Source organism: Phacochoerus africanus, chromosome 9, assembly GCF_016906955.1.
Source record: "Phacochoerus africanus isolate WHEZ1 chromosome 9, ROS_Pafr_v1, whole genome shotgun sequence".
Taxonomy (NCBI): Eukaryota; Metazoa; Chordata; class Mammalia; order Artiodactyla; family Suidae; genus Phacochoerus; species Phacochoerus africanus.
The window spans coordinates 873,488-897,128 of NC_062552.1; the positions used below are offsets into that span (position 1 = coordinate 873,488).

The 23,641-nt window shown below is 63.2% G+C and overlaps 3 protein-coding genes across 4 annotated transcripts in view; 1 reads left to right on the forward strand and 2 right to left on the reverse strand.

Moving 5' to 3' along the window:
- Positions 1–249: 249 nt before the first annotated feature.
- Positions 250–5,347, reverse strand: LOC125135605 (transcription initiation factor TFIID subunit 4-like). Its single transcript, XM_047795878.1, has 6 exons — positions 4,957–5,347; positions 4,393–4,832; positions 3,920–4,161; positions 3,100–3,340; positions 1,075–1,164; positions 250–816 (listed from the first exon to the last, which is right to left on the reverse strand). Exons 1-6 carry the CDS (start codon positions 5,345–5,347, stop codon positions 250–252), a joined length of 1,971 nt encoding a protein of 656 aa, XP_047651834.1.
- FOXC1 (forkhead box C1) lies at positions 5,299–7,690 on the forward strand. The gene is made up of 2 exons (XM_047796781.1): positions 5,299–7,301; positions 7,508–7,690. Exon 1 carries the CDS (start codon positions 5,346–5,348, stop codon positions 6,984–6,986), a length of 1,641 nt encoding a protein of 546 aa, XP_047652737.1. The 5' UTR covers positions 5,299–5,345; the 3' UTR covers positions 6,987–7,301; positions 7,508–7,690.
- Positions 7,691–17,343: 9,653 nt separating this feature from the next.
- GMDS (GDP-mannose 4,6-dehydratase) overlaps positions 17,344–23,641 on the reverse strand; it is a 433,626-nt gene continuing 427,328 nt past the window's right edge. For both annotated transcript variants that reach the window (XM_047797344.1, XM_047797345.1), the window contains 2 exons: positions 17,805–17,873; positions 17,344–17,626 (listed from right to left, as the gene is read on the reverse strand). In XM_047797344.1, coding sequence (XP_047653300.1) covers positions 17,564–17,626; positions 17,805–17,873 — 132 coding nt within the window. In that variant the 3' untranslated portion in view covers positions 17,344–17,563. The remainder of the gene's footprint in view (positions 17,627–17,804; positions 17,874–23,641) is intronic.

The window sequence follows — 23,641 nt, forward strand, 5'->3', positions numbered from 1 at the left end:
GGGGGCCTCCCGTGGCGTGGCCTTCGGGGTCCCCTTCCTCCCAGGGCGCTCCCGGCGGGCGGTGGGGCGTAGGGCGCCCAGTGAAGGCTGCCGACGGCAGGGGGCGCTCGGGGCGCGCGCAGGGCCGGAATCGGAGCTGCTGCCCGAGCCAGAGCCTGAGCCCTGCGCGGCAGGCGGGTTGGTCGGGGACCTGCGCTCGGGAGCGGCCCCGGTGTCCTCCCCCACTTCCCAGCCAGGAGCTCGCGGGGGCTAGCGGGAAGCCTGGGGAGGGGGTGCGGAGGGGGCACCCGGCCGCGCTTCCGGGTGCAGACGCACGCGAGGACGCGGGGCGGGGCGGGGTGGGGTCGGCCACACGGAGCCAGGTGCCAACCGGGTCCCTGCCCGAAGGCGCGGGCAGCAGCCCGGACCGAGGGCTCCGCGGCCTGAGAGCGGGATGGCGGCGCCCTTTGCGCTCCTGGCCGGGTGGGTGGCGTCAGGGGCGCATCCCAGGGCCCGCAGCGCCGGTGCGCGGAGGGGCCAGAGCGTTGGGACTCCGACTCTGCAGGCTGCCCTCGGGCAGGAGGGGACGCCGTCCCGCGCATGGGGCTCCTTGCCAGGCTGGCAATCAGGGAAGCCCGCCGCCCGTAGGGCCAGGCCCGACTTCCGCAAGGTGCGGCCGACCCTCCCCCCTCCCGGCCCGTGGGGCCTGCTGATCTGCGGAGTGCCCACGCACCAAGGCGCTTCCTGCGACGCCCGTAGCCCACCACGGGTGCTGGAGGAGCCCTCGCGCCGCTTCTGGTGATGCCCGCATCGCGCTGCAGCCTCGGGGGCGTGAGTCTAGGATGACCCCCAGCCGCGAAGCTGGAAAGGTCGGGCCTCCCCTCTTCCAGGCTTGGGCTGGCGGCTGCGTCCCCAGTCGAATGAGGACTTGGGTGCGGAGGAACCGAGGCCCGCCGGCCAGTCCTTCCGGCTCATCCCCCCGCCACCCCAACACAAGTGCTGTTTTGGTCCCGGGTGGTTAACGAAAGGAGACAGTTTTCTCAGCTCCCTCTCCCTCTCCCTGGACAAAGAAGCCCCCAGCGCGGAGCCAGGCACTGAGATGAACGCTTCCCGCACGTCGCGTGGCCCTTTCTTGGTATTCAGCTCGTTCTGGGCCCCAGAAAGGCTCTGGGAGACCAGGCTTTCCTGCAGAAGGGCAGCAGGTGCTGGCACACGCCCTCGGTTGGAGTAATGAGCGGGCCGGCCTGTCTTGGGGACTGGGGGCATTAAGTTACCCCATCCTAGAAACTTCCTGTGGAGCGCTTAGGCGAGCAGTGTTACAATTCGTTCCTGCACGGAGGTCACTTGGTTTTTCGAACAATCGAAAAACAAACGGTCTTTTCATTTATCACAGGAGTTGTTTTTCTATGGAGGGGGCTGAATTTCGAAGACCGAGTTCACAGAATCTGTACTCAGACGCCCCCCCCCCAACTAAGAAGTTGAACCATGGGGAGTCTTGGCACATTGCCGGTGGGTGCCTGCCCTCTCCGAGGATGACCAGTGCTCCCTGCCGGGCACATGGTTTGATAACGAATAAGGGTCACTGACACCCGCGTACCCCCCCCCACCCCTGGCCTCCTGCCCTTCATAAACGAGGCCATTTGGAGAACGTCCCCAAACAGCTAAATTGCCCAAAGACAACCCGAGAGGGACTGGGCTACAATTGCTTGTGACGTCAGTCTAGTGGGGAGTTTTCAGGTTGTGCAGTCGGACACATGCCTCCAGCCCCCACAGAGGCAGTGGCAAGGCTGCAGGCATGCAGCCCCCCAGTTTGCAGAGCCCCAGTGCTTGCTCGCTGCACCCTCTGAAAGCCCGTCTTTCCTGACTCCCGAAGCTCCTGGACAGAGCGGCCCCCAGCCAGTACTAGCTCTCCCCCCCGCCCCATTCCAGAAGATCACCTCCCATGGCTGGGGGCCCGCTGGAAAGTTCCTGAGGCGTCTCTGACCACAGACAATACCTGCACCTTGGGCCAGGCTCATGCCCCTCGGGGTCCTTTTCTGGACTCGGGGGTTCCAGCTCTGACCCCTATTCTCTTTTTTTTGACTTGGAAAAAAAAGAAGCTCCTTTGGCTCCTGGTGACCTGCGTTAGGACACCACCCCTCCCCCTCTTCCTGCGGTGTCGCCACGTCCGAATCTGGCATTTCCTCTCTTTCCTGGTGGTTTTCCAGCCTAGGGCCCGGGAGGCCTGTTTGGGGTGTGCTGTGACGTTACCCCCCTCCCCAGATCTAAGACCCCTCGTGGGCCCCAGGAACTGTGACCCTGGCTGGTGGGTCAGAGAGGGGATGCGGTGGGGAGGGCCAGCGACAGGGCCACCAAACATCCATTACGGCTGTCGCCCGCGGGACCCTCAGGCCTCAGCTCGAGGTGTCAGAAAAGCAGAAGGCGGCTTCCTGCGGGGGAGCATTTCGGCTAGTCAAGGGCTGTGGGGGAGGCAGTGATTGAACTGCCCATGGAGCCGCAAAAGGGGCATCAGAAGCTCTAACCTGAACAGAAAAACTTAAACTCGTTCCCCAAAGTCTTCATTTCTGAGCCTCGCTGTTAAGGTAACACCACCACCAACAATAATAAGTCAAGCACTTGAAATACAATCGAGCCGTTTAGTAGAGGTTTGCTTCCGAGGAAGCTTATAAAACACAAATGCAAATATCTTTTCCTGGCAAATATCCAGAGCTCGACCAGGAGAAAGCCGATGCTTCCTCAACGGCACCCTCCTTTTTTTTCCCGCCAGATACTAATTTCACAGCCGCAACTTTTATACTCCAAAGAAGCTGGGGTCCAGCACAGCCCCCCTGTCGGATTTGCAGTGTGCGTAATGAGCTGTTTCCACCTCTCCGGCCGAGGGGCGGGGTGGGGGGTGGCAGGCAAGGCCGCTGGGGACTGGGGGCAGCTGGGCGGCACCACGGTGCCCCGCACAACCACGCCGGGAAAGCGGCCGAGGGGTCCCGTGCCCTGTGTGCAGTGGAAACTCGGCTTAGAGGCCAGAGCCACCAAATGCCTAGGTCTTCGAGGCAACCAGAGGCTTCCTTGGCCTCCAGGCTGAACCCGGGCGCCTGTAAAGCCTCTGCCGAAGGCACCACTTACATCCGGGAGTGGAGCAGGCGCTCGACACGAATTGGCCTTTCCTGTGGTGGGGCTTCCCCCTTCCTTTCCCGCACAAGTGTTCAGAAACACTGAGTCTCCGGCCGGCGAATCCAGGGTTTCCTCCAGCCGTGGAGACGCGGCCTTGCAGACGCCCAGGAATGGAGTCAGGAGCTGCCGGGGAGCTCGGCAGGCAGGCCGGGGAGGCCCGGCAGTGCCGGGAGCCAGACTTCCGGGCACCAGGCTAGTTCAGAAGGAGCAAGAAGGGGCCCCTCCGCCGTACATCTAAAAACTTCGCCGGCCTGCGCCCTGACACCTAAACCGCAGCTGCAGCTCCAATTATGCGGAGTGAGGAAGCCGGATTCCAGCCGGGAAGCCAAAAGGGTTCCCAACACGTCCTCACAGTTAAAGATTGTCAGGAATTGGGGGATGGAGGTGTGAGATGCGACACGCTGCTCGCCTCCGCACCCCCTAGACGCGCCCGTTCCTCCAACTTCCAGTAAAGGGCCGGGAGGGGCTGTTTCGGAGCTTCCCAGGTGCAGAGGCCGCTGCCCGCGGGAGGAGGCCACCTCCTGCGCGGCCTGGGGTCTCTCTCCCGCTCATTCCTCTTCTCTCCATTCCGGGCCCAGTCGCCCGGAAACTGCAAATCTCAGGCGCCGGCACAAAGATTCGCCTCTGTGCTCATCCCGAAGAACCTCCAGCCGCCCTGCAGGTGCGGTTCCGAACGTCCCCCCCCGGTCACGCCCATCATCTCTGCGAGCGGGCAGCCACGCGTGCGTGGAGAGGGAGCTGGGACAGATTTATTTGCTTCTTGTCATCACACCTGCTATGGTCACTGAGCCCGCCGCCGGACCCCTCCTTTGAGCCGAAAGGTGCTGGGCCCGACAAGAGGGGGCGGTCGCGGTGAAGCCCGAAGATGCGCTGGGAAGCCTCCAGGCTCCAGCAGCGCGCGCCGCAGGCACCCTCGCCGCCAACCCCGGCCCCGAGCTCCTGGCGAGGCCCCGTTTCCACCTCCCTTATTTCCACGGGGGAGCGGTCGCGGGGACGGCGAGGTGGGGGCACCAACTCCTCCCCCACCGCGAACAGAGCTCGGCTGTGACTGAGCCCTTAAAGCCCTGCCCTTTGTAACCCAGCTCAGCCCTGGAGAACCTCCAGGTGGGGGAAAACCGGAGACCTGTGGGAGCCGGGGAGGCCGGCGACCGGGAGGGAGGGAGGGAGGGAGGGAAGGGGTGGAAGGGGAGGGGAGGGGAGGGGAGAGGAGGGGGAGAGGAGAAGGGGCGGAGCGGCCCGGGAAACCCTGGCGCTGGGGTCGGCCAGATCCGCCAAGGAGCGGGAGAGGGCCAGCGCGAGTCGGGACCTGGGGACTCGGTGACATCCGGGGGCGGCGGCCGGAGGAAGGGTCTGCGCGGGGCCCGGAGGACCCGGGAAGTCTGGGGGAACAATGGACGTCCAGCCTAGGGCCCGGGGTTGGGGGCAGGGCCTGGCGCGGACCGCGGGCGGCCGGGCGCGGGAGCGCACGGCTGCGGGAGGGGGGCCAGGCGCGGGCCGGGCGCCGGCGGGGGCTTGGGCAGGGGCGCGGGCCGGGCGCGGGAGCAGGGCAGCCGGGCCGGCGCGCGTGTGGTCAGCCCCGCGGTCCTCCGCGGCGGGGCGCGGGCCGGCGCGGCTCGGCCTCCGGCTCCCTCGGAGGCGTTCCCGCCTCCCATTGGCTGCGGCCGCCGCGGTGGGGCGGGGCTCCGCTGCCCGGAAAAAATGTAACTGCGTAAAAAAGTCCTCGCCTCGGTGACGGATGCTCAAAAGTTCAGAAGTTTTTCCAATGCTTCCTTAGGCGGCCGGCGCGCGCGAGACTGAAAAAAAGGTGACGCGGGCCCGGGCAGGCGGCCGGCGCGCTGCCCCCCGCCCTGGTTATCTGGCCGCCTTCGCCGGCGGCTGGGGCAGAGCCTCCTGGAAGGCGCAGGCGGTGCGGCGAGCCGGGCGGCTTCTTGTTTTCCATTTGGGGCTCTTCTTTCCCGTTCCCGCCTGGAAGCTGCTGCGCGCGTTCAAGGCCGTCGGCCGCGTCCGCGTCCGGCCCTCTCCGCCGCCTCGATCCTCCTCGGCGGCCGGAGGCGCCCCGGAGCCGGGCCAGCGCAGGGGAGGCGGCGGCGGCGGCGGCGGCGGCCCGGCGACCAGCCCTCGGGCCCGGACTCGGACTGGGCGGCCGGCCCGAGAGAGGGCGGGGGGCGGCGGCGGCGGCGGCGGCGGCGAGCGGGGCCATGCAGGCGCGCTACTCCGTGTCCAGCCCCAACTCCCTGGGAGTGGTGCCCTACCTCGGCGGCGAGCAGAGCTACTACCGCGCGGCGGCGGCGGCGGCCGGGGGCGGCTACAGCGCCATGCCGGCCCCCATGAGCGTGTACTCGCACCCGGCGCACGCCGAGCAGTACCCGGGCGGCATGGCCCGCGCCTACGGGCCCTACACGCCGCAGCCCCAGCCCAAGGACATGGTGAAGCCGCCCTACAGCTACATCGCGCTCATCACCATGGCGATCCAGAACGCGCCCGACAAGAAAATCACCCTGAACGGCATCTACCAGTTCATCATGGACCGCTTCCCCTTCTACCGGGACAACAAGCAGGGCTGGCAGAACAGCATCCGCCACAACCTCTCGCTCAACGAGTGCTTCGTCAAGGTGCCGCGCGACGACAAGAAGCCGGGGAAGGGCAGCTACTGGACGCTGGACCCGGACTCCTACAACATGTTCGAGAACGGCAGCTTCCTGCGGCGGCGGCGGCGCTTCAAGAAGAAGGACGCCGTGAAGGACAAGGAGGAGAAGGACCGGCTGCACCTCAAGGAGCCGCCGCCGCCGCCGCCGCCGCCGCCCGGCCGTCCGGCCGCGCCCGCGCCGCCGGAGCAGGCCGACGGCGCCGCGTCCGGAGCGCAGCCGCCGCCCGTGCGCATCCAGGACATCAAAACCGAGAACGGTACGTGCCCCTCGCCGCCCCAGCCCCTGTCCCCGGCCTCCGCCCTGGGCAGCGGCAGCGCCGGCGCCGCCGCGGTGCCCAAAATCGAAAGCCCCGACAGCAGCAGCAGCAGCCTGTCCAGCGGGGGCAGCCCCCCGGGCGGCCTGCCGGCGGCGCGGCCGCTGAGCCTGGACGGCGCGGAGCCCGGCCCGCCGCCCGCGCCCGCGCCGCCGCACAGCCAGGGCTTCAGCGTGGACAACATCATGACGTCCCTGCGGGGGTCGCCGCAGGGCGCGGCCGCCGAGTTGGGCTCGGGCCTCCTGGCCCCGGCCGCCGCGTCCTCGCGCGCCGGCCTCGCGCCCCCGCTGGCGCTCGGCGCCTACTCTCCGGGCCAGAGCTCCCTGTACGGCTCCCCCTGCAGCCAGAGCCCGGGCGCGGGCAGCTCGGGCGGGGGTGGGGGCGGAGGGGCGGGGGGCGCCGGGACCTACCACTGCAACCTGCAGGCCATGAGCCTGTACGCGGCCGGGGAGCGCGGCGGCCACGTGCAGGGCGCGCCCGCGGGCTCCGGCGGCTCCTCGGTGGACGACCCCCTGCCCGACTACTCCCTGCCCCCGGCCACCAGCAGCAGCTCCTCGTCCCTGGGCCACGGCGCCGGCGGCGGCCAGGAGGCCGGCCACCACCCTGCGGCCCACCAAGGCCGCCTGGCCTCGTGGTACCTGAACCAGGCGGGCGGGGACCTGGGCCACCTGGCCAGCGCGGCGGCGGCGGCGGCGGCCGCGGGCTACCCGGGCCAGCAGCAGAACTTCCACTCGGTGCGGGAGATGTTCGAGTCGCAGAGGATCGGCCTGAACAACTCCCCGGTGAACGGGAACAGCAGCTGTCAGATGGCCTTCCCCTCGGGCCAGTCCCTGTACCGCACGTCTGGGGCCTTCGTCTACGACTGCAGCAAGTTCTGACCCCCCCGCCCCGCCCCCCCCCAGCCCGCCTCCCAGCCCCACTGAACCGGACCCCGGCGCAGGAGCAGCCCAGAGAACCCTCGAGGCAAAACCGAAACCAAAAAACCCCACTTTGAAAAGCAAACGCTCACCACACAGGAGAACAGAATCCCTCCCAACTTCCAACCCACCAGCACGAAGAAAAGTCTTTTCTTAAAAGATGGATTGGGAGCCACCTCCACGTCGCCTTGTCTGAATAAACAAAACCTAAACTGTTTTGTACAGAGACAGCAGAGTCGGGCTTTGCTAGAGGACAGTGTTAACTCCAGACAGCACGTAAGTTTCTTCTTCTTCCCAGAGAGCACGCTTTCCTCCTCCCTGCATCCCTGCCGCCTCCTGCTTCGCCTCTCACCTGTAAGATACTATTTTATCCCCTGTGGAAAGGAGGGGGGAGTCCCTGTTTATGAACGTGGCTTTCTTTTTATTCATGGACTTGTTTTAAAATGTAAATTGCAACATAGTAATTTATTTTTAATTTGTAGTTGGATGTCGTGGACCAAACGCCAGAAAGTGTTTCCAAAACCTGACGTTAAATTGCCTGAAAGCTTAAATTGTGCTTTTTTTCATTATAAAAGGGAAACTGTACTCACCTTATTCTATCTTTCCTTTTGTCGAACATATTCATTGTTTGTTTATTAATAAATTACCCTTCCGTTTGAATGAGACCTATATGTCTGGATACTTTAATGCAGCCTTAATTATTATAAGAAAAAAACTCCAGAGATTAAAACACTATAATTTTACTGATTCTCCTGCTAAATCTATGAAAGAGTGGAGAAACCCTCTGACGATTCCTTGTCAAATTTCACATGAAAGTCTTTTTGTTCAGATTTTTTTTTCCTGCAGCGTTTTCTGCACCGTGTCCTGTATAGTTCGCTTGCTTCGTGGCTAGGGAAAAGATATTTCCCAAAACAGACCTGAGTTGGCATTTACACAAGCACATTTTCTCAGTCAGGGAGGACATGGTCTGGAAATTTAAAGCCCAGGAATCCGCGGCGGCCTTAGTGCAGTGGTACCTGTGTGTGGAGAGGTGACGGTGACTCCGGCTCCACACAGATGAATATTTGGCTTGTGCATCACACAAAACACAGCGAGGTGTACTAGACACCCCTGTGAGGCCAATGCTGGATGCATGTTTGTTGTTGTTGTTTTTTTCCCTGTTAAATTCCCTCTTTTTTTAAGAGGAAAAATAAAGCAGCTTTTAAATGCATGTATATAACTCACCCACATCGGCGATCCTTCATGTCTTCCGAAGATGGATTGATTTTTAAAAAATCAAGTGTACCGAGGGGTGGAAAGGGATACTTCATCTTTGGGAAGCTATTTTAGAAGATATGTTTGTAGCACAATTTATTTTTTGAAAAAGACAGAAAGCGCCTAATGAGAAGGAAGGGGCACAGAGCAGAGCCTTGCGGTCCAGGTGGTTTCTTTTCAATCCAGTTTTTCGTGTTAATTTACAGTTAAACCTAGGGGGCAATGCGGATCGGCCCTCCCCCTTTGTAAATAACCCAGGAAATGTAATAAATTCATTATCTTAGGGTGATCTGCCCTGTCAATCAGACTTTGGGGAGATGGCGATTTGATTACAGACATTCAGGGCCTTTCCGTTTGTGTTCCAGATAATACGGTTCCCTGCTATCTGCCGCTCGGATCTAGAGGCAACACTTAGCAGTAATTGCTGTTGCTTGTTGTCAAAATTTGATCATTGTTAAAGGATTGCTGCAAATAAATACACTCGACTTCCAGTCAAAAACTGCTTTACGTGGCCTCTGATTTGCCGGGTCCCGGCTCGGCGTCGCGGCCGAGCAGCCGGGGAGGCGCGCAGGGCGCAGGGCGCGGCGTCCCCCGGGGCCCGCGGCGGAGACCGGCCTTCCCGCGGCGTGACCCGCCGGGAGTCGCACGCGGCCTTGGGCCCGGGCGGCCTCGCTCTTCCCCGGGGCACCCTTTGTGCGTTAGGGAAAGAAGCCACTGCCGAAGGTCGTTGTTCCTGCGTCGGCCCACTTTGGGGAGCCGAGCTGGCGGACAAAGGGCCCGTGGCCGGAGCCGGCCGCGCCGGGCCGGGAAGCGGAGGCAGGTGACCAGCGGCCCTGTTCCTGCACACGGTGAGCGACCCCGAGGCGGGCAGCGCGAGCCGGCTCCTTCCGGCGTGGCTGTCCCACTTCGGCGCGTGGGGGACGGCGGTGGGGACCCGGGCCCGCCCGGGCTTTCCGGCCGGGGCGCGTCTCCGCGGCCCCGACGCCGGCCTCCGGACCGGACGCTCCTCGGCTAATTAGGGTAATTACGCGCCGCGGCCCGGCCGCCCTGGGCGTCCCGGCAGCTCGCTGCCCGCGCCCGCGCCCCTCTCCGCGCCGGGCTCCCCCCGCCCGGCTGAGTCCTGGCGCCGGGACGGGGACGAGGGCCCAAGGGGCGCCGCCAGCCGGCCTCCCCGCGCGCCTCCGCCCGGCGCGGGGCTCTGGCTGCGCGCCGCGCTCGCCGCCTTTGTTTTGGAGACGCACGTGTGTTCGGGAGCGGGAGCGCGGCTGGCCGCGGGGTCACGGGCGGGCACCGCTCCCGGCGCCCGCGCGCCCTCGCCGGCCGCAGAGCCGCGGCCCGGCCGGGCGGCGCGGGGCCCGGGCGGCCTCCCGGGCGGGCTGCGTCCTCGCGCGGTGCGCGCGGTCGGTTGGCGGAGACCACGGGTCACCGGGGTGGCTGCGCGGGTGGCGGGGTCGGAGCCTCTGGCCCGCGCCCTCCTGCGTCCCCGCGGCCCGGGCGGCCCGGCCCGGCCCTGGGAGCGCGGGCGCCGCTGGGAGGGTGGGCTGCGGCTCGGCCCCGGGGCCGGCGCTGGGGGACAAGGGGACTGGGGTCGGCCGGGCCCGAAGGCGCTTCCGACCCGGGCTCTTCCTTCCTGGCCCGGGCCCGGCGGCCCGAGAGGGAGACGGACCGAGCAGGGCGCTTGGCTTCTCGAGAAGGCCGGCGAGGAGCCCTTGCCGCAGCCCGAGAGGGTCTCTGCGCGGCTCGGGAAGCCTCTTAGCAATCCTGTTTGCCGCCTTCGATTCCAGCGTTTGAAAGGCCTTCAAGACCTGCGTGACACGGACGCAGAGGTTATTTCTGCGCGAGTTGCCCACAGAATTGTTCAGAATCCGTGTTTGAGTGGCAGGTCAGAAGTTCTCCTCGTGACGCTGATTCTTAGAGCTGCTCATGGGATGTTTGCTCCCATCAGAACATTTGCCGGATTCTCACATCCAGCTTAAGAAACACCAACTCCTGCCAGCCTGAGCCCTGGGGAGGCTGGAGCCGCCTTATTCCGTGGGGAGAAGTACTTACTCCTTAGTGCTCTGCACGTTTGATTCGTACCTTTTTTAGCAGCAGGAGTATTTTGCTGTAAACTATTCTAGTTTAACAAATAGCACAGTTTGAAGTTCGTCTGGGACAGCAGGCAGGACCCAGTGGGGGGACCTGGCTAATTTTGAAGTCAGCCTTGGTCAGTCGGGAGCTTTAGCAGAGTGTTTTGTCCTGTATGTGGCAGTGGGCACTTCTTAGCAGTTTCGCGGGTCAATGGCAGCTTGGAGCATGCCACCTACACGCTTGCCTTTGGTGTGTCGCATGCGTGGTGGGTGCTGTCTCCAGGGTTCTGTAGTTAGCAGGCCCTTCCCACCAGACTGCATGCAAACAAGCGTGCATTTTACAATTTATCATGCCACGCAGCTTGTGTCATTAATAATTGAAGTTTGCAGGGGAATAAGGCTCAGTTGTGCTGGTGGCCGGGGAGCTCTTGGCTGTTTCCTGTGGGGTCAGAAACCAAGAGTGCCTTGCAGCCCTGTGGCCCCGAACTTGGGTAGGTGAAACCTAGGACTTTTCTCTCCCGCCCTGGTCCCTTCAGTGAGGGCTCAGTCTCTAAGGGGGAGAGCCATTAATTCTGTCGCTCATGGTACAAAACCCCAGAGAGGCCCTGAACACTGCCCTGGTCTGGGCTGCCTGGCCGAGCTGCCCAGGCGGGACATGAGGCAACCACAGCGGAGCCCGGCCCTGACCCCCCCGAGCAGGGTTCTCTCTCCCTCGCTGTTAGTAGCCGCTGGAGGGACAGTTTCTCTCTAGCCCCTGCCCCCCCATCTTGGAGCTTCTGAAGAGGGGCCCCATCTGCTTCTGAGCCCAGTTCCCACCCTGAGGGCCTGCCTGGTATCTCGGCCTTGTCTTTAGACGCCCGGTTGACTCGTTTTGCAGAGCCAGTCCTGAAGCCATTAGCCCTTCCCACCCGGTCATAAACAAATGTCGCTTTAGGGGCAAGATTGATGGTGACCATGTCGTAAAGCTGGCGGGGCCCAGACGGAATCTGACTCTGTGTGGGCAGTTCTTCAGCAGCTGGGGGGGGGGGTTTGGAGCGTTCACCCCTGGAGATGCAGAGGTAGAGGGAGCAGAGGGCCAGGGATCCCTGGGCTCAGGAGGCTCCCAGCAGCAAAGCCTGATTCCTACAGGGGCCACGGCAAAAAAGCCTGCTGACATCTGCTAGGGGCCTACGTTTCAAACCCCCCGCTTTTCTGAAAGCTCCTATTTCAGTTTATAAGGAGGCCAAGAGGTTGCTCGCAAAGAGGTTTTTATTAATGGCTTTTCGGTCGCACCTAAACACGCAGTCTCCCTTTGCCGCGGGCTCTGTGCTGCTCGCTGGGACACTCGGCCCCTTGGCTGCTGCGCCCCCTGCGCACGAACCCAGCCCGGCAGGCAGGCATCCCCTGCGTCTCTAGCTCCCTCCCCCTCCCTTCTGACTGCTTTCTTCTCCCACCTTCTTCCTCCCAGGAAAGCCAGGGAGCCCAAGCCTCTCCCAGATGTCCCTGCGCCAGCTTGGGCCACCTCCTGGGGGCGTGCGCGCCCACCCTGCACTGGGCCTGGGCCTGAGGCAGTGACCAGAGCCCTCGGTCCAGCCTTGGACAGACTGGGCCACACGGGGGGCCTGGCGGGTTCCAGGTCCAAGCCCAGTTGGGAAAGGAGTGATCCTTAATCCAAGAGAGTCCAGCTCCGGGATCCGCTCAGGAGGAGGAGGGCCGCCTCTCCACGACGTCCTCAACAGGATTAGGAGTGGAAAATTGAGCAAAATGTACCATGTCCGCCTTATTGGAAACCAAAATACGGCGTGGGGAGCGTAAGGCCAGCCTCAGCCGTTGCTGCGCCCTTTCCCGTCTGACTCTGGCTCCAGAGATGCCTCTGCTTCACATTATTATTGTTGTTGACCTGATTTTTCCCCGGCTGACTTCAAATTGGCAGCATATTGAGCGTATTATGGGGGTGCCATAGGACCTGGCGTTTTCTCGCAGACGGGGGGCGGGGGGGGGCCAGAGACCCAGGAGCGGGGAGGCAGGTGGCCTGGTCCTGCCCAGGGCCTGGCATCACCTCCTGCTCAGAGTCTTCCCACCTGTGGTCTCCAGGCGGCCCCACAGTTTCCGGGGCGCTTCCCCAGGCCTCTCTCTCTTCCAGACGGCACCTCCCTCCTCCTCCGGAGTCTCTTCTTTCTCTGTTGGCCTTTGGGCTCCTCCATGCCCCCTGCTCATCATCCCCCCCTCGCTGTCCCTAAGGTAGCGTCCAGGGAGGACACTGGGTGGGCTGCTCCTTTGCCCCCCGAAGTCAACACAGCCTGGTGCTACTTGGGTGGCCCTGGGAGCGCAGTTTGTGAACCCAGGGAGCGAGCAGTGGGCAGGCAGCCAAAGCCAGGCAGTGTGGCCTCTCCACTGACCTGGGTGGTGGGACCCCAGCCACGGCCAAGGGAGCAGAGGAGGCCCTGGCCAGGGCGCCGCCAGGACTCAGAGCTAGACGTTGGGGAATGAAGGGGTTTGCTGTACAGCCTTGGGGACAGTTTGGATCCCAGACGAGAGAGGCCAGAGAGAGAGAGAGAGGAGACAGACCCTTTCCCTCCCCCATCACCCACCCGGGGGGGGGGGGGGGAAGCAGGAAAACACTTTTAGCACCATTCACCCTCAAGGCCTCTGCATTTCCTTCGGTAGAAAAGCAGGTCACTGCGCCCAGAGGCTGTGGTGATGTCTGTCTACAGGTGAGCCAACCAGACAGGAGTGGGGAGCGCAGGTTTAGGCAGCGATCAGAGTCTAAAAATCTGCCAGGAGAGGAAAAAAGCGAGAACTCTGTCCTCGCGGTTGAGGGACGTCGGCTTTCCTGACATCGTATGGGGTCCCTGAGACCTCCGAGGCCCGACTGGAGCTGGCGCCGCCTGGGTGCAGCGCCAGGGCTCAGGCCCGGCGGGAGCCGCCTGGGGCCGTTTGGGAGCCCGCGCGCACCCGACGGCAGCGGCTGCAGGGCCTTCCGTGCGTCCCGGGAGAACGCCTATTACGATCACCCGGGGGATTTGCGCGGGCCGAGGCCGGGCCTCGCAGCTGGCAGTTCCGGTCCTGTCAGGAGGAGGCCCAGCGGCCCGGGGAGAACTCAGGCGGCCCCTTCGTGACTGGCCGGTGCGAGGCGTTCCCGGAGGGAACTCGAGGGCCGTCCTCCCGGCTCAGCCCCGACGCCTCGCCGGGGCTTCCTGCGCACCGGGAGCCGCAGGGCCGTGGCTTCCAGTGTGTTTGAAGAATCAACCCGACGCAGCTCGGCTGTGCGGGCCGGGTCTCCGGGTGAGGGTCGGTGGAGCCAGGGCCCGTCGGGGAGAAGCGGCGCGGCAGGAAGGCCTCGCCAGTCGGTCTTTGCCAGGCTCGCCCTGAAAAACCAAACTCCAGCCGAGGTCCCGGCCCCTCCGACTATAGTCCAGAGCCCGAGGCCGGCGCTCCCGCTCCAGGCAGGCTTCGGGCTGCGCGGCTGCCTCCCCGGCTGGCTCGGGCCCCGCGCCTCTCCTCGGAGCGGCTTTCTCGGGAGCCTCCCCGTCCCCGCCCCCGGCCGCGGGCTCCCGGGGCCACCTGAGTCGCGGGCCTTGGCCTTCGGAGCACACGGGCATCGGGCCGGAGGCGGGAGCTGCACAGCGCGGGATTTCCTCCTTCTTAACCAAATTCACCACCACGTCCTCGGCTCCCGCCTGCGCTCGGGCCGTGGGGACACGTGCCCGGGGAGGGGCACCCGCCCGGGTTCCCGCCTCCGCGTGGGGGGCTTCTACGCGCAGCAGCAAGGCGGGCTCAGCGCAGTGGCTTCCGCGCGGGGCGTCCCGGTCGGTCCCCAAATCCAGTGATCAAAGACGGCACCTGAGAGCGGGGCGTCCTCTGCGTGCGACCCCTGACCCTGGAGGAAGGGCGGGAGCCGGGTCCTGGGGTCAGGCTGCGGTCCTGGGCCACCCAGTGGGGCCGCTCCGTCGGAGGAAGCCGTGAGGGTGGGTGGGGCCCTGCCTTCGTGTTCCGGACCGGCGGGGCCGGCAGGACACCCCGCGGCGGGCCTGGGGAGCAGTGGCGGCCGGGGCCCGGGCTGGAGGGGCCCTCGCGGGCTAATCGCGATGGCCCAGCCTCGCTGTGCCTGCAGCGCCTGCGGGTGCGCGGGCGGCCTGGTCTAGTGCTCAGGGCAGGGCAGCAGCGCCAGGCCCTGGGGAGGGGGACGCCCGATGGGGGGGCCAGCGCACGGAGCGGCTTTTCGGCCCAGGGGTCGCGGCCGAGTGTCAAAACCTTGGGCACCCTGGTGATTAAAAGCTGGCACTTTGAGAGAGGTGCCGGTGGCATGTTGGGACGTGTAGAGCCGTCTGAAAGTCCCGTGTGCACCCCCGCCTCCCACCCCCACAGAATCTTGTGCTAAAACTGGCAGCCTCCCGCCGCCCCCCCCCCCCCCCCAGGCTCTGCAGGGAGGAGAGGCCTTGGGTTGTGGAAACAGATGCCTTGTGAACTGGGACACACTGGGACCCAGCTCACAACTGAGAAGGCCCTGCAGGAATTCCCAGGGCAAACAAGGTGCCTGGGGTCCTTGCTTAGAAAGCCTTTTGTAGCCAATGAATGTATGGTTATTTTGACACGAAATGTTGAGGTGTTGCCTCTTGCAGGGAGCTTTAATGACAGGGGAAGGTCTCATTAGCCAGAAGCTGACCCGCCGGGATTTCGGTGCCTTTTGGAGGTTTGGTGTTGGCACGGAGGTTCCAGGAGCCCCAGAGGAGCCTGCAGCAGCAGCTACCCTGGTTTCCCAGCGCAATCATAGACCTGGAACCCAGGTCCCCAAGGAGCCTTCTCGGCGGAGGTTGGCCTCAGAGCACTTTAGCCCTCCCTCAGCAGGAGGCGGGCAGCCTGTCCTTCCCCCTTTTGCCCCTCAACAGCCGCAGAGGTGTGGCAGGTTTACAGGGCAGCCCGAACTCCCCCTCCAGCCTCCACCAAAAGGCGGCCTCAGCCCACCCCCGTCGCAGGCAGGTGTGATGCAAGCTGAGGCCCCGCTCCGCTGGGGCAGGAACCTGGGTCCCTCTGCTTTGCTCTCGTATTTGAGGGCACCGAGGGTTTACCCTTCTTAGTCTGTGCTTAGAAAATCGAGGAGGAGGAAGATGTTTTATCACATCTTAAATGAACAGTCGGCGCTGGCAGAGCAGGATAAAGGGGGAAAGCAAGTTCCCGGAAATCGAGTTGAGATTTGGGGTAGAAGAAAGGCGTTCATGAGAGGGTCTTAAGCGTGTCCGGACGAAGTGCACACCCAGAAAGCAAGCCCAGAAATACTCAAGCCAGGGTGCGCCCTTCCCCGCCTTTTACGCACACTCAGGGAGGCCGGGAGGCAGAATCTCCCCCCACCCCACCCCCGCCGCCATGGAAGGGGCAGGAATTGAGAGCCCTGCGACCAAAATGCTTCCGGGGGCTTCCAACCTGATGCTCCTGGCCGTTCTGAGACTCTTTTAACACCGGGGCATCCCTGGCTCCCCACGAAGCCCCTGCCGGACCCTCTCTTGTCCCGAGGAGCCTCTGGGTAAGAAGACGCAGAGCACGGGAGCCCCTGGCCGGCGGTGAGGTGGTGGGGTCAGGGGGTCAGAGGAAGAGGAGGGGCGCCTGTCCATCAGGTTGAGGCTACGGGGAAGGTGTGCGAGCATGTTTATTAGTGAGACTTTTGGGACAGTGGGTTTGTGTGGTGTCTGTCAGCTTCTGAGTCACACTGTGTGAGGTGGCACGTTTGTAGGTGTTTATTTGTATTCGTGAGCCTTCACACTTATACACTGGAGTCTGTGTGTGACCGTGTGTGTATGTGACTCCGGGTGTGTGTGTGACTGTGCGCGTGTGTCTTTGGGAGTGTTTGCATGTATGTACTGGAGTCTGTGTGTGCGCGTGCGCCCACCAGCCTGCCTAGGCCTGGAGGCCCAGCCTTCCAGGGACCATCTGTTTCCAATTAGCAGCATCTCGACTGGGAGAAGGCCCGGTCCTGGGGCAGCTCCTGAGAACCGGGTGGGCCAGCTCAGGCCCCCAGTTCTGCGCCATCGGAGCCCGGGCCTCGGCCAGCAGGCTTCCGCAGCAACTGGGCAGCCACACAAAGAGCCCTCTTTCCTGCCACCCGCCGCCGGGCCGGGTCCTCCCCCAGACCATAAACCTGCCGTGGAGACATTCCGAAATAGTTCGGCTGCGCTCACACGAGCATGTGCGAAGGCTGGAATTCCATTTGCTGTAAAGTTTTATTTTCCTTGGAGGGGGAGTGGGGGGGGGGAAGAGTCCTGACCTAATTTGTTCTGGGGCGAAATACCGTATTTCACGCAGAGGTCTCCACCTGCGCACAAACCCTCGCTTGATGCTGGTGGATTCCACAAGCCGGGCGGCTCGGGAGGACACGCGAGGGTAAAGCCAGGCCCCTCAACGATGCGTTCAGTCAAACCCAAGCCGGGTTTCTAATTAACCTGAGGTGGGTCACACGCACGCTGTCGGGCATACATTAGGCACTTCGTATGAACTGGTTGAATGCCTAAGTCAAAATTAGGCTGAAAGAGTGATCTAGCACCGAGAAGAGGTTGGAAGCAGGCAGTGTGCGTCTAGACCACAGCAGAGGCGCGGGCTCAGAGACCTCCGGGTAACCCGGGGCCTGGCATGGGCGGTCCAGCAACATTCGCCCTCCTGCAAGCTGCTTCTGCGAACTCCTGTTTCTCAAGGCTTCTTCTGAGAGGGTGGGAGCCCTGTGGGTTCTAGTTATAGTCGCCGAGACCAGAGCTGGTGTGAATGCCGCCTTTCTGCAGGAGCTGGGTTTCCAGATGGGCTGCAGAGAGTGGCTTGCTGTCACGGGGGGGGGGGGGGGGCAAAAGCCGAACCCCAGGCAGAGGCTCGGGAGGCTGCTGCCGCTGCGGCAAGGCCAGGCTCAGCCAGGCGGGGCTCTCAGAAGGAAGCGGCTTCATTCCAGGCCAGGACTTGGGTAGTTTTGTCTGGGGGTCCTTATAGCTGTTTTTATAACTAGGAGACAACACGGACATGGGCTGTGCTGATGCTGGTTAACAGAGAAAGGCCGTTTTTAATAAGAAAAATCATGTGAAAGCCCTACAATTTTAGTTGTCTCAGCGACATAATTTCAAGAACAGTGAATCTGTGATTAAAACATCTTGATTTCTAAAACTGATCAGAGACGACCCGGACAAAAGGGAAGTGGGCAGAGCCGGGCTCTTCCCCTGCTGCTGCAAGCCTCGCGGCGGTGGCAGGTCTGCTCGGCGGCGCTCAGGCGTTGGGATTGGTTCGCATCAGCTCCACGTCGGCGTCCACCATCTCCCTCACCAGCTCCTGCGGGGACAGTGCAGGCGGCGATGACACAGGGGGCCCGTCCCCCTCCCCCCGAGCAGCCTGCGCAGCCTCCCCGGCCCTCCTCGCCCCGGGGGCCCAGCCACCCGTTCGCCGCGTCCCTCCCTCCCCGGACCGCCGGCAGGGACCTGGGACCTAGGAGGCTTGGAGAAGCACTTACATCAAAATCGACCCGGGGCTTCCAGTTGAGCTTCTGCTTGGCTTTGGTGCAGTCTCCCTGCAGAAAGTCCTGCGGGGCGGGGACAGAGCACACGGGTTGGGTGGCAGTCCCAGGGCCGCCCCCCCCCCGCCAGGGCAGAGGCTCCAGGAGTCCCTCCAGCGGGCGGGCGGGCGGGGGAGGGTCTAAGGACGGCCTGCTCCTCGCCAGGACCCCGGAGGCCGCTGGGCCCCGGCCGCCACTGCGTCCTCCCGCTGGCCTTAGTGACTTTCTTTTATGCAACAAGTTGTCAGGGACGCCGCTCTGAGAGCTGTTTGGGATTCGTGCTCAACTCCGCTCCCCTCCCCTCCGGTCCCGGAGCTTCCGGCGGTGGGCGGGGGGGGGGGGGGTGGGGGGGGGTGGCTCCCGGCCCCTCCAACCCACTGGGGCGCAGCCCTGGCCCCGTGGGGGCCTCCTTGCCGACCTGCCAATGCTACACATGCCATCCCTCTGTGCCACCATCACCTCCCCGCTACCCACTGAGGAGCAGGGACCCCCGCCTGGGCAGCCGCGTGCTCCTCTGCGCCGCCGGCGGCCCCCTTCCCCATTTATTTGCTCCACTTGTGCGTTTCTCATCCCAGCTGACGGGGCTTTATCCAGAGACAAGCTCACAAGGGAGGCGGGTGACTCAGGCAGAAGGGCCGCCACAGCCTCCAGCACAGGGAGGGAGCTGCAAACCGCCAGGGCCCCAGCTTCCCTCCATTTAAGAGACTTCCTGGGAAGGAAGGTGGAGGGCGGGAGGGAGGCGGCCCTGCAGCCCCAGCCCCTTGCTGGGCTCCTGGGGAGCCCGTGGGAAGGGGAGACCTAAAGAGAGGGAGGAAGGGAGAGAAGGAAGAAAAAGATGGGAAAGCGGCCCCTGTCGGGGGGAGATAAACAGTTCGCGTGTCCGGGTTCAGCCCTGCTCCTCAAACTGCCCTGAGACCTGAGCCCTCCAACCCCGGAAAACAGGCCCAACAGGCCCAACTCTGGACGCCCGAACCCCGTGAGGACGGCAGCCTAAAGCCACAGGAGGAAGGCGACAGACACTCAGGCTGCAAGTGAAAGCCTCCAGGGCGGTGGACTCCCCGGGGCAAGACGCAGGACCTGCCGTGCCCACCCTGGCCCCGGCCTGGCCCGAGCTGGTGCTCAGCTGGAATCCATGACCAGGCCCAGCGCCCAGCGCCTCAGCGCACGGCTCCTCGGCCACCAGCCCTGCATTTTGGGCTGGGCCAAGTGAAGCTCCCAAAGGCCCTGCCTCCTCACTCAAGTCCTCACCGACTCCTCCCGGTTAATAACAGCTAAGCAAGTTACTCTGCTGGCCTCAGGTCCCTGTGCGGAGTCTCCAGGGAAATCAGAAGCAAATATCTGTACTGATTTGCAATTTAACACAGTGCGACACGGAGCTGGAAATGTAAGTGGAAAAACACATGCATTTATTTCTCTCCTTTCCCAAATCAACTTGTACCTACTTCTACAACGCTTCTGGTTCTATCCTAAGAGTCCTACAGAGACTGGCCTGCCTCTTCCCCAGAGGGAGCTGGGAAACGCGGCCCCTCAATTCTCAATTCCACAGCCGGAAGGAGCAGGGCGTCCTCCGTCCGCACATCTTCTGAAAGTGGGGGGGTTCTGCAGAGGGTGGGAGCCAGGCCCTATGACGCTGCCTGCCCTGTGACTTCAGATGGCCCCAGCAGGCGTGGAGGGGGTGCTTTGTATTGTAACTGTTTCCTGCAGTTTTCGACAAGCACCTCGTAATATAAAAACAAGGAGGGAACTACAATTAAGGAAAAAGAAAAATGGCTTTCAAAAGCTCAGAAACAGACATCGCTACCGTGCAGGGGTTTCATTGAAACCAGAGACGCACCCTTGAAGCGTCCCAATTTAGTGTCGAGCTCGGCGGCGCGGCTACCTTTCCTCTTCTGCCAAGGCTCTGTCTCCCTGAAATTTAATTAGTCCGAGAGATCTCGTGAAGGCAAAGGATGAGGTTCCATTAAAACAAAACAGCGGCTCTGGACGCCAGCTGCCCGGAGCTGACATCTAGACCCGCCCCGGTGCCTGTGCCCCCGCCGACGTCCAGGGGACACGAGGGAAAGGCCAGCTCACACGTAACCCTCCTGAGGGGATTCTTACTCCCCCGTGTGTCCCGGAGGGAAAAGGGACAGTCGTGGGCTTGGTCACATCTCAAAGTCACATCCCACAGGAGGGGCCCGTCACGCCTCACAAACCACAGGGCCCACCAGGGTGTGCGCAGCTCCGAGGCCGGGTCGGGGATGAGTTCGTCTGTTTTGCTCTTTTCTTCTTTCCTGACGGTTTGGTTCCTTCTTTATTTATAGGCTTCAAGCCACAGAATGACAATGGGGGGGGGTGAATGCAAGTGATGAGTTTATGTAGTTTCCAAGACGCGTGGTGCACACTGGGGGGCCTGCGAATTTTCTCCACAAGAGAGCTGGCCAAGCGCTGGGCAGCGGAGCGTCTCCGAGGTTTGGCTGCCGGGGTCCTGCGTTCCCGCGCCTACGCCTTAGGTGAGCTCTGCGCCTGCGGCCTGTGATGTGCTCTGGTCGGATTCGGTCCCGCGTAGCGACAACTTCCGAGCGGCCAGGAGGCGGGTGTCCGGACGCCGGAGCCCCTTCAGTGTCTGCAGGCCCTGGGACGCGCGTGCCTCCTTTGTCCCCGAGGGCTTGTCCTCCAGCGGCTTTGGCCAGCCACGACCCTCGAAGCCCGGGCACCGGGGGCAGAATCGCCCGCAGCAGCAGCTGGGGAGGGCGTGTTTGGCTGCAGTGATTTTTCAGGCCTTCCTGGCTCACGCTGTTGGTATAGTGAACAGATAAAGGGCCAGACCAGATCCTGGAGAAGTCATCAGGCCGCTCCCTGAGCCCACGGTAGTTAACAGGAAATCCAGAAAAGGGGGCACTGTGCCGGCCGCCCTCCACCCTGGCTCCCCTCGCCTCTGCTCCGGGCACCGGGCACCGGCCCTCTCGCGGTGGTGAGGGCACACCTGCGACGCGCCACTCAGACTCCCTCCTCCCCCCAGTCCCATTTCGTCATGGTCATTATTCAGCACATTAAAGCCTCTGAGGCCCCCGCCCGCCTTCCTCAAAGCCACGGCGGTGAAGCTGTCGAGCAGATTCGGTCACACAGGTTTCCAGAGTTCGTGGTCGCCCCTCTCTCGCCCTCCGTCACCAAGGCTACGTTAGGAAAGTGTCACATCAGTATTTCTTCCAAGCGTTGTGCTGCCTGCTCGTCTGTTTTGTGACGGCATCTGAGCAGGTGAGAGACGTGCCAGAGGTGGAGGATGCTGTTTAGTGCCCGGCGCGCCCGCGGAGAGAGCGGGTCGCAGAGCTGGAAGCGGGGGCGGGGGGCGGGGGGGAAGGCGCCCAGAGCCCAGAGGCGCTGGGCAAAGGCCCTCGAGGACTGGGGCCCGTGGGGCGGGCGCTCGGCCTTCGCGCTGCTTCCATCTGATTCCCCGAGGAAGACCTGAGGTGCCCAGGGACCAGAGGGCTTGCTCTTGGCCCGACACTACGCTGCTGGAGAGGGAGCAGCAAAGCTGCACCCTGGGAGGAGGCTCCTTTTCAGAAAGACAGAACCGCTAACAGCAGCAACACTACCCTCGGTCCGTGGGAAGAGCTGTCGAGCCGCACAGCCGGTCCTGGGCACGGCTGGAGATGTGCGGCTGAGTGTCAGGAAGGAGGAAGGCAAAAGCTGAAGACCCGCAGTGCCGCCCGCAGCTTCCCGCTCCTCCCGTGGGCAGCCTCTGAGTCACGGGCTCCAGAGGAGGCAGCGGTCGCGCCCACAGCCTGAGCCCCGCGGCGCCAGCAGCCCCTGTTTCGGCTGAACGTGAGCACAGGTGGCAGCTGAGGCTGGCCCCTCCTTCAGTGACAAGGGTGATGGGCCACGAGAAGCCAACGGTTGCCTTCTGGCTCCAACAGCGCGGGGCCGGTCGTGGGGGGAGCCCAGCCGGCAGCCCCGGCTCCACTGCCCGCTGCCCACAGCGATGAAGGGGCAAAGCCAACAGGGCGAAGAGGGCGGCCCGTCCGGGCTTCGAGGAAGGGGCCAAGCAGGCCACGCGGGGCCCTGGCGCTGCCCCTCGGCGCCTCTGCCCGTGGCCTCTAGGACCGGTGCGCCCTGGCCGAGCCTGTTTCTCGGCTGGAGGAACGCGTCCCTGGGAATCCGCCGCTGTGAAGAGCCACCAAACCGAGGGGAGGGGATCACCCACCCCAAGGGGTCCAGAAAGGACGGAGGTCGCCTCAGCACAGCACAGCCTTCTGGGAAAGGGACTGAGAGCTTGACTTCCTTGCGTGCCCACGTGCGGATGGCGCTGAAGGGGTTACAACGAGCGGCTCCTGTGACAAAGGGGCGGCCGCTGGCAGGCGTGGGCAGCCTCCAGGGAGACGCACCTTCTATCATCTGTATTTCGAAAACAGGGCCAGCGTAAAAGAGAAGAGGATGGGGCTCCCTCGTGGGCTAGGATCCATGAGGTCGCGGGTTTGACCCCTGGCCTTGCTCAGTGGGTTGAGGACCCAGGGTGGCTGTGGCCGTGGTGCAGGCTGGCAGCTGCAGCTCCAATTCAACCCCTAGCCTGGGGATCTCCATATGCCACGGGCTAGGCCCTAAAAAGCAAAAAACAAACAAACAAAAAAAACAAAAGCAACAGGAAACAGAGAGAGAGAGAGAGATGTAATTAGAAACAAGGGAAGAAAGAGAGAAGAGATACAATTATATAAGGAGACACAGGACTAAACACCAATTTCCTTCTACAGTTTTGTTTTTGTTTTTTTTGCTTTTTAGGGCTGCACCTGTGGCATGGGGAGGTTCCCAGGCAGGGGAGTTGAAGCAAATCTGCAGCTGCCGGCCAACACCACAGCCACAGCAACTCGGAATCCAAGCCGAGTCTGCGACCTACACCACAGCCCATAATGCCAGATCCCTGACCCACTGAGAGAGGCTAGGGATCAAACCCACATCCTCATGGACACTGGTCAGATTCGTTTCCACTGTGCCAAAAGGGAACTCATCAATTTCCTTTTAAAGAGAGCTTCAACAATGTCCTGAAGACAGTTCTTTCAGGCAGACAGCAGAGGCAAAGGACCCTGTGCTCTCCCAGCCCAGCGGACGCACACTGCCCCACGCCGAGGCCAGCCTCTCCCCATGTCACCAGTCTGGGGACGCCCTGGCCCTCTGCGCCGGCCAGCCTGCAAGCCTCTGGAGCCCAGCCAGCTCACCCAGGCTCTGGCCTGAGCAGACTGGGCGGCGGGAAGCTCTGAGAAGCTGAGCCTGGGAGCCCTGGGGCTGTGTACACACAGCTGCTTCCAGAAAAACACGCAGCTGCGGTTCGGGCCGCACCTCGCGGGGAGCCCACTCCCGGGGCTGCACCTGCCCCGCGTGGCCGAGCTAAGGCCGAGCTCACTGCTTTGTCAGCTTTATTCCTCCACCCCGGTGCTCACGGGCATCCCAGCCCAGGGAGGGTGGGATTAGGTCCGTAACTGGAGTTTCCTGACTCTGATTCTGCCCCGATCTTCCCTCCCACCTGCTGATAGGGGCTGACTTGCAGTGCAGCCCAGGGCCACTTAATGAAAGGCAGATAAGATTGCCGGTGACCTCAGCGTTCCCGGCTTCAAAGCCACACCATCTTGGTCGGAAATTACTGGTTCCTGTTAAGAACTGGACTAGGGTGTGAAGATTTTACCCCTGCTGGTAGGAGGTGACACGAAGCCGGCGGAGAGGAGATAAAGCACCTCTAAGTGGAAGGGCTGAGCCCCACTGGCCAGCGGCCCTCTGGAGCGCGAGGCAGGCTGCCGCTTGGTGCTTGTCACCCTCCAAGCACCGCG